The 22787-nt window shown below is 41.4% G+C and overlaps 2 protein-coding genes across 2 annotated transcripts in view; both read right to left on the reverse strand.

The window, feature by feature from the left end:
• The window catches only part of rabgap1l (RAB GTPase activating protein 1-like), a 92778-nt gene extending 90510 nt beyond the window's left edge, over positions 1-2268 (reverse strand). The window contains exon 1 of the mRNA XM_036522430.1: positions 2185-2268. The gene's annotated coding sequence lies outside the window, so the exon portion shown is untranslated. The remainder of the gene's footprint in view (positions 1-2184) is intronic.
• Positions 2269-4830: 2562 nt separating this feature from the next.
• Positions 4831-6129, reverse strand: fam163a (family with sequence similarity 163 member A). Its single transcript, XM_036522706.1, has 2 exons — positions 6037-6129; positions 4831-5447 (listed from the first exon to the last, which is right to left on the reverse strand). Exons 1-2 carry the CDS (start codon positions 6127-6129, stop codon positions 5085-5087), a joined length of 456 nt encoding a protein of 151 aa, XP_036378599.1. The 3' UTR covers positions 4831-5084.
• Positions 6130-22787: the final 16658 nt, after the last annotated feature.

A 22787-nucleotide genomic window follows, 5' to 3' on the forward strand; every position in this document is an offset into this window, starting at 1 on the left:
GGGACAATCCCATACACTTGACAAGGGTGTGTAGGCAGACACTGCACTACTGAATCCAGATGAATAATACCTCTTGCATCACATACACACCCATGCTACCCACAAGCTCATGTCATAATGACACGCATCAACTGCCATTGGAAAATGACGTGGCATATAGGTATATATAGGCACGGTATAATTTAAATTTGAAACCATATATACCACTTCCCTCTTTCGATATAAACACTGCACTTTCATTTGGCATTTTATTGACAGCTAATACCTTAAAAACATCATGACATGTTACTGAAATGAAAAGAAAAATCCATCCAAGCCCTGAATGTATGTCCATAAAAGTCTAAAAAGAACAACACAGCACCACTTTGTGGCTATAGGCAAGTTACACGCAGCCTCTCTCTCTCAGTGTACTGCCAACCTCCATCCCAAACCCAGCAGAGGTGAACAGTCCTCTCCTGTAAAGGAACTGTATGAAAGTTTAAGTGTGTTGGGGCTGCAGTTCCCGCCTGGCATCTCCACACAGCCATGACATCACTCTGGGCACACAGCTGCTCCAGAGGACGCAGGAAGACGAGACCAGCCCAAAAAGCAGCTGAAGCAGTTCCTGCACTGGCCAGCCTGCCCTGTGCCACGACACACCCTGCTGATGGACGCTGCAGAACTTATTAATGTACCACTCCTATTCTGGTCTGTGACTCCGTGACCACAGACACCGTTTTGGACGCAGGCACACGCTGGTCGCCTTGAAAGTGCTATGGAAGGAAGCAAGCAGCTCACTGACAGACAACAATCTGCTTAGCTAATGAGAAACTTACTTTGGCTGGAAACCGTAACAAAATGTACACAGCAAAATGCATGAATTGCTAGAAAACAACAGTACTTTCTGTAAGAACTTGTTTCAGGCTGTCCATCAAGTGTTACCTGTGTTTCATTCCCAAACGCACTTTGCGAGCACATTTTTGTGCTGCATCTCTGCATCTCTTATCCTCCATCGCTTTCCCTTTATCCTCCATCTCCAAGCACGTGATCGTAAATGCACTCTTGTTCTGAGACCTGTTGTGCAGCTTTATAGCAGAATCTTTCTTCTTTTGATCCCCAGTACAAAGGGAGCAGTCGCTCAACACGCAGACTTTCCAGTACACCAGCTCGGTGTCTGTAAACGGAACGTGGAGTTATCGAGGCTGGTAAACACGTGTACTGTCGCAAAATGTTGCGTCATCAACTATTTTTTGAGGGATTAAATGCGCTAGTGAATTGTAGCTAACTACACAGATGCAGTGGTTAGCTAGCCAGCTGTCTAGCAAACTGTCACAGTTGCTAACTAGCGTATCTGGGCAATGCACACTGGAAACAAACCACAACAGTACCGTGGACATCAAAACCTATTATTTTGACATGAAGACGTTCCCAGATCATTACTGAACAGCTCACTGGTTAGCATGCAATCATACAGTGATCTAAAAAAGTAGCAAGTTATAATGTAATCAGCGACAAACCGCCCTTTCAATTGCACAGATTATACAAGTTTTTTTTTTAATCCAAGCCATCCTTGTGCTCATGGATTGATTGATAAAACGTCCCCCTGAATATTTGAATTAACTATTTCGTTTTTTATGCCATACGTCTTGGAACTACTACAACGAATTTGTTTTGGTAACAAATTGTTTGCTAGGTGGCTGGGCAGGGAGGAGCATTTGGGAAAGCAGCGCTCTTGCAAGACCATCTAGCTACGCTAAAGAGACAGCAACCTGGACAGGAAGGAAACGTGCTACAATACATTAGCCAAGACAACAGCTAGCTAAACCAACTAGCTACAACAGGACAGCAACAAAAGGATGTGGCCAAGTAGCTCGCTTGCAATCTGTAGCTAGCTGCTAACTTGACAGTTTAAGGGGCCGTTTCTCGTAAGAAATCAGCAAGCACTATCAACAGTGTTAGCCTGCCAATTGGCTAGGCTACACTGCTTCAGCCAGTGACAGGAAGTGGCTAGCTAGCTTGCTTTCTGGTCTCGGCTAAGGCGTAAAACAAGTCAAAACAGTTCAGCAACACACTCAAACGGCTGATAGTTGCAAAATGCGGGATAACTGACACTGCTACGTCTCGACATAAGCAGTTACCTAAAGTTGGGTATATATATAATTTTGTTGTTCGTTCCATTGTCTTGAGGTACTAAAAACTACTTACTTGTTTAGAGTCTATGCCTCCGGACGTGAGTGTGTCAGCTGAGCCGCAGTCTTTACAGTAGCTCACCGACACACATTCCCATCCGCAGACCTCCTCAATCCCAGGCGCGTCCACGCGGCGCATTCAACGTCACCGCCGCCAAAATTCCAGCCGCAAGGCACGGCGGCGAGCGCGTTCCTTAATTATAGGTTCACATATTTTCATTAGTTAGATTACAGATTTGACCCGATACATTGTAAAACCGTGAACATTTTTCAGACCGTGCTATCTGCGCGGATTTTTTTCATGTACGTCATTTCAAAATGCGAAAGGGTTTTATATTAAATAAAAACAAGTTTACACATCAACAACTAAAATAGTATTTCGCTATCCCCTACTAAACAGAGTCTCCTTTAGGAGTGAGGGGAATCTCCCATAGGGAATCTTTTACTTACGTTCTGTCTGGAATGTCGAGTATCATTTTAATCACTCTGATTCTAGTATTGGTTTGACCCCGGTTGGTCACTGCATGTGTCTTATTGTTTGAATGATGGAAAATTGCATTGGGCAAAATTGTGTCTGTCTTGGAAATAAGATTTAAACAGCATTCACACAATATAAGAAAACTCTGTTTACTTTGACAAAAACCTGCCCCATCCAAGCCTTATGTATGTTGTTCTTAATAAACATTTACATATTTTTTCTATGATTATGGGATAAGGTAGATCATGTTTGCTGGGACTGAAAGCCTAGATGTGTAGGTTGTTCTGCATCCCAAATGACACCTGTATGGCTGTGCTGAGCCTGTACTCTGCACAAGTCCTCTCTCACACACCATTGAACAGCTGTAAAAACTGTATACTGGCACAATAATACACACAACTGACTAACTTTCATCTTTGATGGCCACAATACAGTTGCAGCAACAAGGCACAAATATTCAAATGTTCTGTCTCAGATATACGCCATTATTTACATGCACAAGCCAGTTGACAGCCATACAGATAACAAGTAACGCACTGAGATGCAAAGTACAAAACAAGCACACGACCTCAAGCAGTTATAAATGTTTAATGGTCTTCAAAAGGGAACATTCTGTGAAATATGTGGGCATTTCTCTTGTTTGTGTCCTCTTTGTTCTATTCAACCTTGGAATAATATCATCTTTAAAAAATATCTCTCATCATAAAAACAATAAACCAATGAAATGACAAAAAGAGATGTCAACCGTATATCATGACTTTTGAAAGATATGCAGTGACATTACAGTTTACTTTATAATCAAGCTACAGGCAAACAGTGTCTTGATAGAATACAAGGTCCTAAAATCGGACGTTAAGAGGGAACTTGATCTAATTGATGGAGGGTTGTTTATATTATAGTAATATGTTTTGACCACTCAAAAACAAGATAAAGGTTGTTGATATATAGTTAGTATGTGGATGAACATGACAAGTGTGTGTAGGATGGGTTGTGGATTTCTGCAAACTGCAGGGAAAGAGGGAAAATTCAATCTTAGAGCACAACTACATTTAGTATCAACAGTATTAATAGTGTCACTTTATTTTTTCTTTCTTTTTTGCTTTGCTGTTTCACTCAAGATTTTTAAAAATGTTCTTCACACCCTAAACTAGAAAAATGTAATGGAGAGATAATACTGTACATATTGCAAGCATTATTATCTAACATCACTTTAAAAGGTGCATCAATTAAATGAACATAGCAAGGAAACAAATAAATAAGTAAATAAACATAGACATTCCAGGCTCATCACAAGTTTAAATTAAGACATTGGTAAGTAAGGAGAAAAGAGAATACATGAACACTAATAAAACAATGAAGAGAGACTGAGGAGAGGACCTCCTCTATGCATCCCAAACTACGCCTTAGTCAAACCTGACCTTGCCTACAATTACCACACTCCCAATTCAAAATGCATACTGGCTGTTTACAAAGTCAGCCAGCTAATCAATTAAGTGAATTAATTAACAATATCTCTCTAAATTCAATTTTTTTTATATTTGATTTTTTGCATCACTACTATCATTAAGATCAGTATTGTATTCTAAAGTCTTTTTTTCTCTGTAGTTCCAGTGACCTGTCTCAAGACTCCAGGCAGCATTATGAACGATCTACCTCAGAAGAGATTTGGGTGGCTACAGACTAGCTTATCCACCTCCTGGAAAAGTGTCTTCGCCCTCAAAACCACATGGAGAAGCTCCCCCCTCTGATGGTTACCTCATACTCCAATTTCTTGTCAGTCTTCCTCTCTGCAAAAGAAGCCATTGGTGTCTCACTGGTGTCTCTTTCAAGCCTAACACAGCCCTCTTTATCAGTTACATTAAACAGGCAGAAAAGACAGGCAAGGCAGATGGCTGCATCGCTTGGATTCTGTTCACTCTTTCTCTCTGCACATGTTGGGCATGAGAGTATGGTACTTGCATAGAGAAAGCTCTGAAATCTTGACTTTAAAACAGTTTTGCTCTCAGTCCCATTTTTCAGTTAAAAATTTTGATTGAAAAAAAAATGGCAACACCCAGTACTGTTCTTCCCATATTCAAGAACCAAACATAATTTTCTTTTGTGCCTGTAAAAATGTACACATATTCATTTCTTTTTTTTCATTTTTTTGTTGGCAGACAAGAGAAACCACAAGAGTGGGTGCAGGTAAAAGAACAATATAAGTAGCCCTCATACATTATCCTTAATATTGTATTTTCAAAAGGTCATGTGTTTATTGGGATCCAACAGGAGGCAGAGAGAGGAGGGGCAGTCTGAGGCTGGCACCTCAGGTGCCCCAAGGGACAGTCTTCAGGGTTGACGGAACCCTCTGTCACCATCTACTCTAAACTGGTACAGACAACAGAGAGGGACAGGAACTCTGCAACCAGGACCACGGGGGGTTCTCAAGTGTCCGCGGATCAGACCTCGGTGCTGATGGCCCGCGTGTTGGTGTAGAAGTCCGGCGGGTTGCGGGTGCTCAGCGGGGCGCCGTGCATTGAGGAGAGGGTGAGAGAGAGCGACGGGTTCTCGTAGTGCGTGGGCATGTAGGTGATGCGCTCGCCGCCGTTGCGCATCTCGTCCGTGGTGCGGATGTAGAAGGGGGAGCTGTACGGGGAGCAGGTGGGGCAGTAGCTGCGGGGAGGGGCGGGGTCGGGAGACAGGGAGAGAGGGGTGACGGCCGCCCCGTCCACCCCCGGAGCGCTGCAGGCATTGCAGGCGAACTGTGGCTGAGAGCCAGAGCCCGTGTCTCCTTCTGACTCATTCCTCTTACAGCAGTAATACTGAGGGAGAGACAGAGGGCGAGAGATACAGCAGATAAGAGAGATGGAGAAAGTGGAAAATAGAGTGAGAGAGAGAAAGTAAGAGTGAGAAAGAGGGAGATAGATAAAGAGAAGAGGAAAAGACAGAGCAATGGGGGAGATAGATGCAGATATGAAAGCGGAAGAGAGAAATATAAAATAAGAAAATGACAGGGAAAAAGGCATAGCTGAGATTAGCAGAAACAATGTGAAATATAACAATAAAAATACAAGTTTTGGATTATTCTTTCTTGTTTAAGTTTCATTATCAAAGTTTATTTATCCAATCATTTTCAGTATGTCCCTTTTTTAGTTCCAACTCATTTGGCTTGGGAGTTTGAATAAATTTTAACATGTGAAATTAGGCTAATGGTGTCATTAAGAGGAGTTAGGCTGTCCTGCATGCAATTTATTTCACTTGCGTCAAAGTATATGAATTGAAGCTGAGCATTAACCTGTTCAATTTAATGAAGCTCCTACAGCATGTGTCAGCAGTCTGTTTCATTGTGACCCTGTTTTAGCTGTGTTTTAATAAGATGTATCATGGAATACAGGCAGCAGTTCTCCTTACCTGGAGCCTACAGTAACAGAGCACTGCTATGATACACAAAAGTATCACCGTTGCGAGAATTCCTCCGGTTATGACAACAGTTCCAGCTGTCATCCGACCAGATCTCCATCAAACCCTGTATGTGGAAAAGTATTTGTCTGAGACTCTACTCCTGCCGTTACTGCACACCAGAGAAATGGTGACAATAAATTGTATTTCACTGACGTATAACACCCACTTAAGCAACAGGCAAAGCAAAGTACAGAGATTTAAACATTCAAAAGAATAATGTCCACTGCATACATGGGTTACATAAATACATTATCATCAGCGACTGTGATTTATTCCTTGGGTCCCAAAAAATATAAATTAAAGGCACTTACGTTCAGCAAAGTGTGCTTTAATACCTGAATGAACAATAGGGGGTGCTAGTGAGTTGCTAATGCATTTCCAAAGAGAATAAAACATTTGCATAGATACATCTATCTAGCACTGTACAGCCCAGATGCTCTGTGATGAAAATTGACATAGACCAGAAGAATAAGGTGAACTCTACCCCTCATAAACTTTTACTTAATAATATCTGTTAATTCCAAAGCATTAGGCAATTAAAGTGAAAATGAACACAATGATCACATTTTTTTCTACTCTGCTATTAGCTGTGTCTGCAGTACAAATTAAGACAAATGTCAAATGCTCTATCTACAGCAGTATTTAACACCAGCACTACAACACATCATCCAAAATGGATGGAGGCCTGTCAGTGGTGCGCACATACTCACATTGGAAGAGAGATGGAGAACAGGAGGTGGAGCTGCCTGGGGGGAAGTGTCAGGGATGATCCCAGCTCCAGGGAGGAAGGTCAGGCAGATCGCAGCACACCAAAATTTTAACCTTGTCAGGGAAGTAGAGCAGAAGCTTATAAGTATGTACACAAATAAACACACTGCACATGAGCCAAAAACATTTATATTCAGATAAACTTTTTTTTTTACATTGTTATAAGTATACGATTCAATAAGCATACTGCAATGAATGTCAAGATTTCAATATACTTTAAAATACATTGCATAAAAATTTGAGGGTAATGTTCTTCAGCTGTTATTGCAGTACCAATGATATCCACAAGATGGGGTTACTGAACAATGAATAGAAAATAGCCCACAGTTAGATAACCTACAAACTTAAAATAATTAGCATGTGGCGTGGTAAACGATATAACTGCATTCTAGCTAAAAAAGTAAAAATAGTTCGTGGAAAGCCTATCAAAAAATTATTCTCTTATATTCTCTTATACTCTTATATTCCAATACTTTCTGTTAGTAATTCAACTCAGTACTATATACACATGTAGTGCCCTTTATTACTATAGGAGAGTTAAAAAGAACAAAGAAAACCTGTCAACGTGCACCCTAGCATTGGAGCAGGAATTAATCATCTTTATTATGGTTATTTATGTAAGATAAACATGTTAAAATAAAATGTAGCTGTTTCATGCTGAAGTCTGATTTAATTTTTGTAATCCTGTTTTTGTCCATTTCCATTCTCACATTCTGTTCATCTTTCTCATTGTAGTTGTGTTATTCTTAATTCAGTTAGAGATCATTCAGTTGGAAACACAGAGCTTCTGTGCTACTGCGATCTGTGATCAACACAGGCCTGTGTCACGCTAAGCAAAAAGCATTCTGTGACATCTTTGCTGAAGGGTTCAAAATAAAATGAAATGTATTGATTCATTCATTCATTTATACACCCTGTACCCCAAACTCAGGAGAGGAAGGGATCAGTTGCCACTCACACTGAGGTAGGGGTACTGAGCTGTACTTTGACCCTGCAGTCCAAAGTACAGCACAGTACAAGTCCTTCAAGGGCAACTGGAACCATTTTTAACAATGTGTCTTAATGTTACCTTTTGGCTGTCATCCACCACTATCATTTGACTATATGAAATGTTGCCTCTCATTTAAGTAAAGGCAGCAGATAATTTTTTTCATCTCACAAACAAAACAGAGGCATCAGAGGACTGCATGCTTAAACAAAATACATTATAACTGAGCTGAAAGAATTTTTCAACATGTATGGATTCTTTGAACTTCTGCCAGTGAAGGCTACACTGAAAGAAATTTTGATTGCGTTTCAAGGTCAGGAATATTAAAAAAGGTGGTGATGCATTATTTATCTATTTCTGACTTATTTTGACTTCATCTGTATTCGGCATGTTTTTCCTGCGAGCATTTTTTGGAAAAAAAAAAACATTTCAAAACACTTGTGAACCGCAATCAGAAGGTAACTTTAAGCAAGACGGCTCCAGTAAACCAATATGTGAACTTCTCCATTAGACGGCGCCTGTCCATTATCCTAGACCCAGAGCACTAAATTATACACAGCAATAAGGACACACTTAAGCTGCAAAGAGAAATATGAAGTCTCTCTCTCTCTCTGCTCTGGAGTGGGTTCGTTCTCTGCTTCTTGGGGGAGCAGAGCTGCGATGAGGTACGGAGGGGTGCCTGGCTGCAGGGGCTGTCGGCACATAAAGCAAGTGCTGACAGAGGAAGTGTTGGGCTGGTCAACCAAAGGGAATTGAGTTTGACCAGCACCAGAAATGTGATTTAGGAGTCGGCCTAACGAAATGTAATTATGTGGCTGCAGGAGGATAATGACTGCACAGCAGGGATACTGGGGGCACGTGGGCGTTTCTTCTCCCTAAGGACCCAGGAAGGGCCCGGTCATGTCTGCATCTCCTCTTCCTTTTTCCTTCCAGACACATCTTCTCTTGCAGTGGTGAGCAGTCACTCACAAAAGGTTCTGGTTAAGCCTATTGGACACACAATGTCCTGGACACAGCACGGTGGCTTCAGCAGCGCTGGGGTTCAAACCCGCAGCTCTTTGCAGAAAAGCAAACCCCGCCCTTTACAGTACATTTGCAAAAACTTAAAGTTAACACTGGCTTAGTGTAAATACGGTTAATGTCAGCCTGTTCTGTTGATAAAAACAAAGATGTGTCCAATGGCCACAATGCGCAGTCAGCACAATGAGGAACGGTGCCCTGCTTGTTCAGCCGTGACTTTCATTTGGCCAACAAAAGGAATATGCAATTAAACTGTAGATGGCATCCCAACAGGGTAGTCTTAATCCGCCAGAGATGACAAATACCCTTAATTAAAGACAGTGAAGTAGCAGGCTGTAACAGACTCACAGAACTGAATTCTTCCAGGGGTGAAGACATGGGGGGCGGGGTGCAGAGCCGGCCTAAAACGCACCCTCACACAGTGCAAACCATTTACTGCAAATGCCATTAAGCATTCAGTATTTCTTCTCTCTGTCTCTCTCTGACCATCCCTTCATTCCTTCATGTAGAAAGAGGGTGAGAAGGGCAGCGCAAGGAGGTTGCACGTGGCCTGCTCACCGACACGTCCCGTTCCGGGGTGCTGACGGGAGCGTCAGATTCCACGCACGCAGCGGCTCAGAGGACGGGAGGATCGGCCTGTCGCCTCTGCCGGGTGCAGCTTACAGCGACAATAGCCTACAAACATAGCGCACGCTCCATTCCCTTCTGCTACCGGAGGAGCCGGACACAGATAAGACACGCAGCTGCACTGCACTGCAGAAACTGCAGCCTCTTTGTCACTGTTTCCAAGTGCATTGTAACTTACTGTTATGCCCAGTACTCATATCCTTACTGTTAATATCGATAATAACACAGCTACTTCAACTAAAACTAGTAATAAAATGCACATGAACAAGCAAATTAATTTGCTGTCGCTCAAAGAGGGATGTAAACCAACTGCTTTTTCCAAATCATAAATTATAAAGAAGTTACTCTGGAATTTACAAAACTATAAAAGAAAAGGTTGAAGGTTATCCATTCAGTCGTGTTTGTTTACTAATCTGTGTCATGATTCTGAAAAGGGAAACGTGAAAAGCTGGCTGACTTCAGTTGCAATACACTAAAGGACATCCAACAGACTCACACAACAGTACACTGGGGCATAGGAGGGTGGGGGTGAGGGGCTGTCTGAACAACAAACGGTGAATAATATGGGATGTGGTGCCTGTGATGGGGGTCTTTGGGGGAGAGCATGCAGCTCTGCGGATCTGGGGGGTGGGGGTGGGGGGAGTGTGGTGCAGGCCTTGTCAGCATGCCCCTCCATCATCCTGTTCACTCTATTACAGCAATGAGTCTGCAGATCAATAGACTGATGCTCGTATATCTCAGTTGCCATGGCATTGAGGGCTGTTTCCCCAGCCCTGACCCAGTCTCCTCCTTACACACCCCTGTTCTGCCTGTCCTCTCCTCTCTTTCCACTCCTCCTCTCTGCTCATGTCCTCCCGAGCACCGCCCGTTCATCTTCATCACTCCATCACCATTCAGTCTGGTCACCTGTGCCTTTTCTACCTCCCTCCTCCTCCTCGTCTCCCTTGTCTCTTTTCCTTTCTCTTTCTCGTGGTGATCCCAGTTCTCTGGACAATCTTTTCTTTATTCCTGCATTTCCTCCTTTTCCTCCCCTGAGCCATTCAGCAAATGAGCTGTTCAGTTCAGCTTTTTGTCTATTTTTATCTTCATCCGGAAATATTTCAAGAAGAAGGGAAAAGATACTGTAACTAATTACAGCTTGCAGTCATCCATCTAATGCTGCAAATAGAGGGGAATGGTGATAACAAAAGTAACAATGACAAGGCCCGTGAAAGAGCTATAATTTTAAACTATCAGGGGGATATTTAACGTGCTACAAGTTGAAGCTGACAGCACATTTCTGGCTATTCCGTCCTTGGTCTCATCTTTTTGACAGTGGTTCGGTCAGCCGTGTTAACCCTGATGTCTGAAGCGGCTGTGCCACTGGCCTCTCCTTGTTCGCTCTGTTCGGCACGGGTTGTTCCTGCATGAGACACTTCTTACACCCTCACCCCTAAAGGAAACTCAAACCTCCAGTCATGCACCATGTAAGAACTGATGACTGGTTATCAAATACACAGTATTTTTAAAACTTCTGCATTTGCTCTGAGGTCTGCTATGAGCGCTGATTGAATGAGTTGAGTATAGGCTCACATGGGCTCTACCTACATCCATACTTCATTCTGTCTATGAATACAATTGTTGGGACAGTCAATTATACAATTCATATACATTTGGATACTTTTAGATCTCCCCCTTGCTCTCCTTCTTGCATACAGAGGAGAAGGCTCAGTTACAGCTGTATGTAGAGGCTCAGGAGCCATCAAGGGTCTCTACTGTCAAAACATGTCTTAAATATAACATACATGCACACATATTCATCAGTGTTGTCATGATTAGTTGCACAACAAAATATAAGGAATGCTAAAAATTACTTAACGTTAGGCTTAAATTGACACTGAAGTTATTAATTAGCCAGATGTTTCTGTTTTTACCTATATTTTCAGTTGGGACATGCCACTTATAAAACTCTACCTCTAAGCAAAGAGGATTTTACCTTGGAAGAACTATCGAATTAGCCATCATGTCTTCATGTCATAAAGAAGCATTCATGCTTCAGCGACTCCTTACTGTCATAAAAATAGGAGTTCCTCGGTGAGCATTTCCACTACACTTCTCTAGGCAACCACATCTCCTCTGTAGCAGTGGTAAAATCGTGTATCAAATTCTAAGCATCATTTTAGCATTTTAGCGGAATCATTCTTTTGTTTCAACTATTTTTTTTTCCTATGGGCCAAGATCCGCAAAAGGCGTGTGCTTAATTTTCCAGTACTCAAATAGTTGTCTTTACATTAAACCTATTTTCATTCAGAATATATATAATTTTGACTTGCAAAATCATTAAACATTACTAAGGTCTTTCAAAAATCTTTATCCATTACTAAGGTTGATTCAAATCGTGGTCCTTTGATTGACCGAGCACACAATCTGAGATTTGTAATTGTTGCTGTTTATTATAATTTGTTTCAGTCTGTTTAATGTTGTTTATCAAATGCCAAAGGCAAATAGGGGTTTATTTTGATATTTCTGCAGTTGTTCTTAGCATAAATCATAATTAGAAATCTTGCTGGATTCCGCCAGTTTTTGAATCCTCAAAAGCTTTTAATAACTGCATGATTGTATCTACTCAACAGAACATAAAGGCCCATGGCCACTGGAGGGAAAAGCTGTCAGAGACAGAGTTCTACACTTCAGTAAACAAGTTGGCCAAACCATGCGTTGCAATCTGTAATAACATGAGCACAGCACCTGTAATCTGTAATAGAACACTTAAGTGTTTCTCTGTGCCTCAACAGTGGACACTTTATAAAGGTGATGCAATGGGTGAGTGCGGCTTTGGGCTATGGGTGCGGCAAATACTCTCTGAAGCAGGACCTGCACCTGCCACACAGTGAACAGAGGTCAGTCTCTCTCGGGAAGACGGCATCTGTGATCTGAAATGTTCTGCGCAGTGCAAAGGGTTCTCTCCCTTCCCAGAGGGGGAATTCTCGAAACTCTGTCTGCATGAATTATGCCCAACACACCCCCGCAACCCTATGCATCCACAGACATCACAGTCCTTAGCAAGAGTCATTTATCTGAGTTTCTTTCCACTCCCAATCTGCACCCAATTAAATCATACCTTTGATTAAATAGTAGATGTGAAAGGTGTGGGTCTGATTACAGTTGCCTTTGAAAGCAAAAAATACATCTCTTCTCTACATTCATCCCCACATGACTTTTTACCAAACAGTGAGGCCATACAATAGGATTTAAATCAAAGGTGCTGCTACATTACTTTTGAATACGTTACATTATTGGCATTCAGCAGAAGCTCTTATCAAGAGTGACTTACATGGGTTACTTTTTTTACATTACCCATGTATACAGCTGGATATTTAATGAGGCAACTCTGGGTTAAGTCCCTCACCCATGGGTACAACAGCAGTGCCCCAGTGAGGAACCAAATGGGAAACCTTTCAGTTACGAATCCTGCTCCATACCGCCACATTATACCTCGCCCCTAAAATTCAGCACCTTAGCTGGGGGTCCTTGAGTATAACATCAACTTTCAGACACAGGAGTACCATTTTGCAAGTACCACTAAATAAACCTGATAAAAGCACCAGCTGAGTAAATATCCCTGACAAGTGAGTCTGCCTGTGGTGCCAATCCTGTTTAAGCTCCTCGGCTTCACCAATCACCTGGAGTCACACACAAAGACCTCACATGCAGTGGAGTAAGTGATGAGTCACTTGCTCCAGGTTCCAGCATGCACCACCACAGAAATGCTGCCCTACCTAACAAAAGATTTTCCCAGTGTTTACTATTATGTTTTTTTTCCATTATTATATTTTTTATTTTTTGTCATTTCTGTATTTCTTTTGCTGTTTGTGTGCTACGCTCTACTGCACAATTGAAAAGTGAAACAAATAGTGTTTCAAAATACTCATAAGAGATATCCACTTCCGCTTCTCTTACACCCAATTACACGCTATTGTTCACAAAATGGTCTTTGGTAAATTGATGGCAACCATTTTGTCCAGCTAGTATACTAATACCCACAAATGATCAGAATAATTGTAATCTCTAATTTTAGACCTGCAACTATTTTAAGGCAATAAAACAGACAACAGAAAACAAATCCTAATCCTATTACTAGTTTTAATTTGACACATATAGGTATATCTAGGTTCCATGCTCACCTGATCACCTGAAACACTACCACCTAATGCAATTTCTTATGTCTTATGTCTTATGTTTTCCTTTATTTAAAAAAAAACATATCTCTAGCACCTAGCACTAGCACGTCTAATATTGTTGACTCCTTAGATCATTTTTTGCTTGTGTGGTACTCTGCCTCACATGCAAGTCGCTTTTGCGTTTGCCAAATGAATGAATGCAAATGTGAATGTAAATCTCAGTACTTCCATAGGTTGCAGAATCAGACGGAAATTTGATCAAATGCTACAGAAACAGCTAATGTCAAAGTTAGTACTGATAGACTTGTCTCTCTGTCACAACATTAGTATTCGGTTTACAAATTGTGATTGTCAGAGCCTCTCATTTAATCCCACATTAGGCCTCAGTTTGACACCCACCACAACAGCTGACTCGAATGCATCAGTTACAGTGTTGCTGTTCTGTACAAAAATGAAATCCATTTATTCATGTGGTTTCCCACAAATCTCCTTGCCTGCATAAAGCATGTCTCTGCTAAAGCCTCGCAGTTTAGGGAATTCATAGAAATGCTTTGGCTCACTGTCTTTGGGAAAAAAAACCCTGCCAGAATGGGATTTATGTTCACAGAGTTAATGTAATTTGTGTAATTCTGTTATCAGGAGTTACAGTAGGCCTTCCTTCTGCACCTCTCTTATTTATTTTGTGTTTCTATTACAGTGCATTCATGTCCATGCCGACATAAACCACAATGGAGCAGATTTTTCACCTTCAGTCTCTATTCTCTTCCATAAAGGTGTCAAGGGTCATGGCCTGTGGTTGTCAGTCAAAGTTAACTTAAGATTCTCCCCATGTCCCCGCAGAAATTTCCGGAGTTAACAAGGTACTTTTAACAGGGAGCGCTGCTAATACATGCAAGAGCCTTTTGTATAAAACATAAGTCCAGCAGTGTGTAGTACAGACCATAGCCATGGACTCATATGGGTTAGAAAGAAAAGCAAGTAGCTTCACTTTTAGCTCATGAGTCAATCTGCACTGCATTCAGTCAGACAGGTAAGCAAACGGAAGAGCGAGTAGCAAGACCTCACATGAGAGAACACAAAATCACATGAGGCACGACAAATTTGGAGAGTGCATGCAGAAGAAAAGCAAGAGTGTGCTCTCTTTTTTTTTAACAATCCTCTCTGACATTCTGACACCCTGCGATGCTCCATCCAATGTAGAACACGCCTCTGTGTCCCTCCGCACTCGTCACCTCATATCCACGCTCAGGTCTCTCAGGCCACCGAAGATTAGGGCCGGTGCCAAACGCCACCGCAGCCAACAAAACGCGGAGGCCAGGAAACACAAGCGTTTTTTGGCAAAGGAACGCCCGAGTAGCATGACTCCTCCCTCTACACATTTGAGCAATTCTGTAATGAGTCTTGGCCCCGGCGAGCGGCCCTGTCTTTTTATAGCCACACGGATGAATTATGATATGGGGGTCTCAGAACAAACAGGAAGAGACAGTCCTGCACTACAGCACTGAAGCCTAAGGACACAACACAGACATGCGCAGGCTTGTCTAGAGCACAAAAACATAGGGAAGCATTAACAATTTAGTCAAGAAAATAATAATAGCAAAAACTCAAACAAACAAAAAAAGCAATTGTAGTGCTTTCACTTGTGCATATGTCTACTGCCTGGTCCTGTCTGACTTCCTTAGACATCAGCTAAATTAATAAGTAATGACCTGTGTGAGGCAGAATGGGCACAACAGCAGGGACCACATGGAAGATTAAGGGACTATAGTTACCTACTTCATACCTATCATTTGAGCAACATACAACTTTGAACTATGGCTCACTGTTTTTCTCCATTATTCACTTAATGCAACCATTTTCCTATTTGCCTTTATTATTCAGTATAACTAAAATAGGAAAATTGCAAAATAGGTCGTTCTTTTCTTCTGTCATCCCTGTGATTTTATCATCAAAACATTTAAAAGAAATAGACAGCACCCATAGTACAAAATAGAATAAATGATTTTAATGCTCAGCGATAGTTTCAATAGTGAGTGCATTGATTTTTTTTACTTCTCCCAGAAGGTCCTCCACAGTCCCAGGGTCTGCCTGCCCCCCCCCCCCGTGCAGAGCCGCTGTCTCCATCTCCTCTCCTGCTCCCCGGCCATTTCAGGCTCCAGCTGGGGCCGAGTGTTTGCCGGCAGGGCCCTGCTGCCAGATTTATGGCCGCTCCGCACGCGCATCCCGCTCCAAGGACAAATCAAGAGACAGCCCCAGATGTCAGGCAGTAAAGCAGCGTTCTGCCGCTGACTGGGTCCTTATTCAGCACTTGCTGGTGCACTGTTTAATTCACCCGTCTTTATTCAAAGTGCCTTGGAAGAGACAAGAAAAGGGAACTGAGCGACACTTGGAAGATAAGGGTGACGTTGAATAGAAAATGTTTGGGTTCTCTAATGTGACGCTGCGTGTGGACGGTAATCAGTATTTCTTATGAAACAGCAATGTAGCACTTTGGTATTGCTCGTGTTCTAAAAACACAGTTAGTAGTATTGTTCCTACTGAATACCAGTCTTGATTTCATATGATCAAACTTCTACTACATCAAGAAACTCACATCCATCATATCAAACATCAAATAACTAATTTCAAAAAGTGAAATGCCTTGATGTGAAGATGTTTTTGTATTTGGACTGGATGGAGGCCTGGCTCTTCTTTGTCCTTGGGGCTGAAGAACCTCACACTTTCCCTGTCATATGAACACGGAGGGCCTCATTCAGTTCCTCTGTCCATCCTTAGTCAAGAGGTAGGACTGCAACCAAACCCCTGGGCGAGCAGAGACAAAGCTTCAAATTGCATGCACTTCCAAATCATACTGATATGGCTATTTTCCAATACATTTTATTTAGTTCTTACTGTTTAATATCAGCTTAAAAAAGATACATGATTGGAGCTGAGGTGCAAATACTACGAGACCTGAAAGATTACCCGGCACTCTTCCTTAAAACATAATGTATTTTTTCTGATATCTTATCTATTATTCATTTGCAGGAAAACACAACCAGCATCACTCGGCCCAGAGGCATCTTCAAAAACAACATGTTTTTCTAATGTACAATGTCACCAAACACAAGGCAACAGGGAAATAGTAAAGTGAACCTGATTCTGCATTATTCAGATACTTCTCCCCTACAGCCATACGGGCTGACAGAAGAACTCCACCACCAATAAAGCAGTGGACGCATCGTGATCAAGATCAGGTTATGACGGAGCTCCCGGTTCTGGCGTTTTCACTCCTCGATAATTACATGAATCTTTCGGTGAAGTGCTCTTTAACTTTGCTCTTGGAATCACAGTGAGCCTACAACTTCAAAGTAGGGGTTTTCAATTATTTACATATCATTCCTGCAACAATATTTTTCCATCACCAGGCAATTTTAGCCAGGTAGTCAGGTTATGGTTCTCTCTCCCCAACCCCCCACCCCATTTTTTCCATCTTCTTCAAAAAGCACTCATCTCTGCGTGCACTAAGAGAAAATACATCTACAGCCAGAAAAGCTGCACAGCTCGGACAAACCAACCAAAGGAAAAAAGAAAAATTGTTCCTTATCATTGTCAGTTAGAACAGGCTACAAGGAACTAAATAGCTGAGGATTATCACAGAGCCCTTTATAGCCTGGATCCTGAAATACAACAACTATGCAAATTTTAGTTTTCATGACATTAAACCATTTAATCCAACTGACTTTTTCCACTGACTTATCTCTCGTTTGACTTTTAATTACTACAAAAACAATAAGTACAGTTGGTGAGCCTAAACCCTTGTTTGTGTCTATCAGACTAAAGCACTGTAATTCTGTAACACTGTTCAATGGAAAATACCCTTTTCAGTTCTGGTCCTGATGATACCGCAGTTCGAGTGAACAGTCTGCTTATTTCAGCAAAGGTAAACATGGCTGTCAGTTGAGTTGGAGGCCTCTCAGAGCTGAACATAACATCATCAAAACATTTCTCAAAAACACTCAGCACCAACCATTCTAAGAATGTCAGTACTGCATATGTCACCCAAAGGTTTGAATTAATTTAAAGCCCAGGGCATCTTATTTTACCACTTCTCTTTGAAAACAAAACCAAAGTCAATAAAGTCAAATGAAATATATTTCCTGTGGCTAGAGGCAGAAATATATGACCTTCACCCAGGTGGTCTAAGCTCAGTTTGACACAATAATTATGTTCAGACAATCACTGGGCTTTAGGGCAACCAGTATTGTGACATTAATATATTTACTTTGCTGACAAACAAACATATTATTTACAAATTTACCTGAGGATATACATATCCCGGTGGGTTTAATATGTCTCTCTAAAATGTTGAGCAATTAAAACTCATATTTGTACATTGGTCAAGTGTACAACTACTGTTTGGTAACAAAATGATTCCAAGAGTCCCCTGTATCACAGACACTTTGCATCAAAGAACCACAAAGATGACACATGGTGGCCAGCTCTTGGAGTGTAAAGTCATTACATTACATTGATTACAATGATTGTTGAACATGTAATTTGCAATTGGATATTGAAATTGTAATTATTGTTCATCTTTTGTTTTATTTGTGGATTTGTCATTTGTATGTTTGTTTCTGTTATCTCCTTGTTACCCCTTCAGGACCCACGAGTTTCAACCATGAAATTGGTTGAAATGAAATTGAAATTTCTGGTGCTTTGTGAACAGCAGCAGTGAGCCCACAAAATTGTGGTCGCAAATCATGGACCCTAAACTGGACCATACAGTCCAGTGAAGTAAAGCAGAAACAAGGTTGTCTTTGATGCTCACAAAACACTGGGGCCCTTCCCTGAAAAGTTGTCAATGGTGCTCATTACCTTGATAACTTAACTGAATGTGTATATTTAATTGTAGCATGACATATATTCAGGCTATATGAAGATCAACCAAAAATCAATTGTTTCCTTGGGTACAGTAAGACCACAATAGTCATTGGCCCCTACAAGACTGATTTACCATGTTTACTTTATCTAACCAAGCACATTTTCTGGGTTTTAATTTCACACACAACTACTTCAGGGGCTAAGATACCACCTCACTGTGTCATTCCTGCCAAATTCTGCCCCCAACCTTATTTTCTTTCCAAGAGAGGAGCCAATTAACCAGAGCAATTTTAGTATCAATGAAACATTTGAGAGATAACTAATTCCAGTTCTGAAAATATTAAGAGGACAAAATGGAGATATAATAGAGAACATATCTAAAATGCCCTCAGAAAAAAATGCCAAAGAGAAAAATAATTCTTAGATTAAATAAACAACTGATCTACAACAGATAAAACAATAGAAGGAAGAGTTGAAGCATTTAAAGGTGACTCTACAATTACGTAATGTGTGCTAACCCAATGAGCAAAGGTAACAAATGGTAGGCATCATAAAAAAGAAGAAACAAAACACATTGGCATACAAGGGCTTTCAAGTGAAAATGTGACTTCATTTTTAATAGGTGAATGTATCATCTTGTTTAAGCAATTTGAATGTTTGATCAGAGTAGGGTCAGAACACACACAGATGCAAATGCACACACAGACATGCACACACACTCTGACATCATGAAGCACTCACAGATACTGTTTGCAATCCCTCAAGAACAACAGCCCATCACATGTCTGTGCAGCTGGCAGCTCTCAGTCAGCAGTGGCCCGCTTGCCTCTGCCATTGATATCAAACAATTTGATTAAAATGATAAAGCTAACGGAACTCTCATACAACCAGCCAAGCACGGACAACACTGCAGAACCCCGAGGGAAATCACTGCTTCAGCTGCAGATGAAGGAAGTGGGAAGAGGTGGAGCTCAGGAGACCTTATCTCTCTGGTCTTTTCTTCATCCAGCTGGACGGCAGTGTTGCACTGGACCAGAGGTTCATTGGTCAATCCACCCAGATGTAGTACCATATTATTTTGCTTTATGGTTTACACATGGTACAGTTTATCTGTATCTGTATTTAACAGTTTAATTGCAAATCACCCAACATTACTGCCATTCTGAATTTTCCCATTTTCATATTCACAGATAGGCTAAGAGAGAGCACATTAATATTGTACCTGTAGTGCATTGGGCCTGTTCAGTTCAGTTCAGTTGCTCAGGAGTAAAGTGGTTTCAGAGACGGGGAGCCTGACACGGCAGCACATTCGCATAACGTGTTACAGAGCTCTCAAAGTGACAGTATCCTACACTATTTGTAACCAGCTACAGTAGCATGTACCCGGGGCGCAATTACTCTGATCCCCGTGAAAGACACATTTCATATCCAAATAGCTGCAGAAACAGACAATGCTAGACCTTTAGTACAGTGGAGCGCTGCCATACGCTGCTGCGAATCAGTAAACCAGTTACCTCCTTCACATGCACACAGTCCATTGATACATTTTATGTCTACCGACCTGTATTGAATTTTTTTTTCTTTCAAAGGGATTACATAGCGACAGTTCCGTCCTCAGCCCCCCCCCCCCAAAACAGCCTTACCTTTCTAAACACCGTCCCTGTTTTGCGAAGAGTGGAAATGCAACGAATAGTCTCCCAAACGAGTGCTTCCAGATGATGTTACAGCCTAGTCTTTACCGGTCTGTACTGTCCGCTGGTTTCGCTTCGCTTGATGGTTTCCACATTACATAAAATAACTTATCACTCGATCACTTGAAATGTTACATTCTTTTTTCCTTACTTCGAATACCTTATTTTCCCCCTCCTGGAGTGCAACTGCGACGAAGGCACGAGGAATTATATAGCATTTCTGGGAAAGAAGAAACGGGGGTAACGCTCGAACACTGATTGCGGCTCCAAATGACATCCACTGAGCACACCGCGCGCGTTTGGCTATTCCCCCGGGAAAAATGCAACAGTCTGGGTGATGGATTGTATGTTCAATAGAGGTCAGAGTGTAAACCCACAGAGGCAATAGTTTGGGTGAAGGAAACCTCGTCACGGAATTCAGCCTTCAGAATTCAGGGAAAATGCATTGGAGCAAAGTCTACAAATACAAACCAACTCTGTGAGAGAGCTGGATAATAAAAATTCTCACAAACTAATTATACGTCTACTAATAATGTCGTTTAATTTCCCCCTTGGTGGACAATAAGGAGAATAAGAAAAAGACCATTTCGACCAAGTATTTTTTTCGATTACCGCTTCCCACAATAAATGTTTCTTCGTCTTTTATCGGAATTTCGAAAAGGGATCACGAAAAGTGATGTCACCAAGAAGAAAAAATAGAGGAGAAAAACTGTAGAGATCAACGTAAAAAGACCACAACGCGACAGCAGGAGAAGATGTCCTGCTGAAATCGCCTGCTAAGAAGTAAAATTCAGACTAGGATCTCTTCGCTGACGGGGATGGAGCAGGGTCCTGCTGTGTCTGTGGAGCGAGGAGTGGAGAGAGCGCAACTGGGAGGCGTCGTTCAACTGGCAATAATCGGATTATGCAACAGCTGTCTCTAGTGGACTTGAGAACTGTACAATTCAATGTACCAAACATTTCGACATGCCTCGTACTGTGTACGCACAGTTCGACAATACGCGATACAAAACATTCTATAGCGTTGACACAGCGTACGGCTTTGGTTTGGTGCACTACAGACACAGCTATACTTCACTCCAGCATTGACCACAACACAAAACAAAAACAAAAACAATTTTATAATAGAAAATTGCACTTCTTTGACACTGAAATGAATTTCTAAAATTAATTTTAAGTTAATGTACTCTGTGTCAGGATCATATAATTGCGATGATATTATATATTTTCTTATCGTTCCTATACATTCTAATCGGAGATCATTTGGTTTAGCAACGGACAAGAGGAGCTGTCCAAGGTACCACTTTGAAAACAATAGGTTCCAAAGTTTGACCTCTGTTAAAAGTGTACTCGAACACAAATCACGTAGATGTTTGGAATTATGGACAGGTGGGTATGAGGCACAGTGTCAAAAGGCAGAAATAAGCCTACAGGGAAAACAGAGACAGGCAAAGGAAAGAGATTAATTTAAAACAAAGATAGCTTTTCATTTTCAGGATGTGCACCCTCCATTAATCACAGTGCAGCCATAAAACTCAGAAATTAAAAATGCAAAACATAAAATAAAAAATAAATGTAACTATATAAATACTAATTAAAATAAATGCAATAAACACATGCAGACAACTACAGTGTTCTGAAAGCATTCTTTTTTGGGAAGTGGCTGTTGAAGGTGGCTCTGTTTTAGAGAGAGTTCCTGTCGGATGGGTCACAGCTGGGGGGAGGAGCAGCAGGAATATGGAGAGAGCACCAGCAGTGCCACCTCTAATGACCATATTCATCACCCCCATTCGTCCTCGCGTGTGACAACGCCAAATTAAATCTCTGCTTATTGTGTTTTCCTTTTAGAGGTGAGGAAGAATACATTACACCAGATGAAATCTGAGGAGCGTTGGGTCAAAGTAGACCACAGACTGCAGAACACATCCTTCCGAGGGAGATGATTTTCATTTTCGACTACAGTTCACAAATGGGAAAATGGGTCTTTTTCAAGATTTCCTTACTTTCTCAGGAACACTATACTCGTCAGCATACACCTCCTAAAAATAGCCAATAGGGCTAAAAATATATCAATAGGGCGAGAGCATGCTTGTCCATTTGTCCTCAGCAGCTCTCATAAATTAGTAGTTCACAATTTATTAGCACATTTTAATATAGCTCGGATTTTATTCACCCATACAGGAATTTCTTTAACACTCAAACAAAGTGTTACAGTACCTTTTTTGAAACGGCGGGCATCGTGGAAGAAGGGGAGGGAAACGAAGGGACAGAGGAAGGTTCAATTTCAGTAAAACTGTGATACGAGTACTGACTGGTTGTGAAGTACAGGACAGGAGTGTCTTTGATCCCCAGGGTTGGGACACTTTTAGGCAAGATGCATCGATTTGTGAAAAAGATAAAATTGGCCCCGGAAATCACATCTCTCTTTGAAAATGCTAAGGAGCTGTCATCAAGTCCCTGTCATTCAGAGTATTACTACCTCGTGGGGCAAACGAAATGCAGTCGTGTGCATTCAGAGACCAAATATATCATTACCCTTGATCCAGTTTCAGAAAAATCCCTTTTCCACCTCTCGGTAATTAT

The sequence above is a fragment of the Megalops cyprinoides genome, chromosome 2 (assembly GCF_013368585.1).
Source record: "Megalops cyprinoides isolate fMegCyp1 chromosome 2, fMegCyp1.pri, whole genome shotgun sequence".
Classification (NCBI taxonomy): Eukaryota; Metazoa; Chordata; class Actinopteri; order Elopiformes; family Megalopidae; genus Megalops; species Megalops cyprinoides.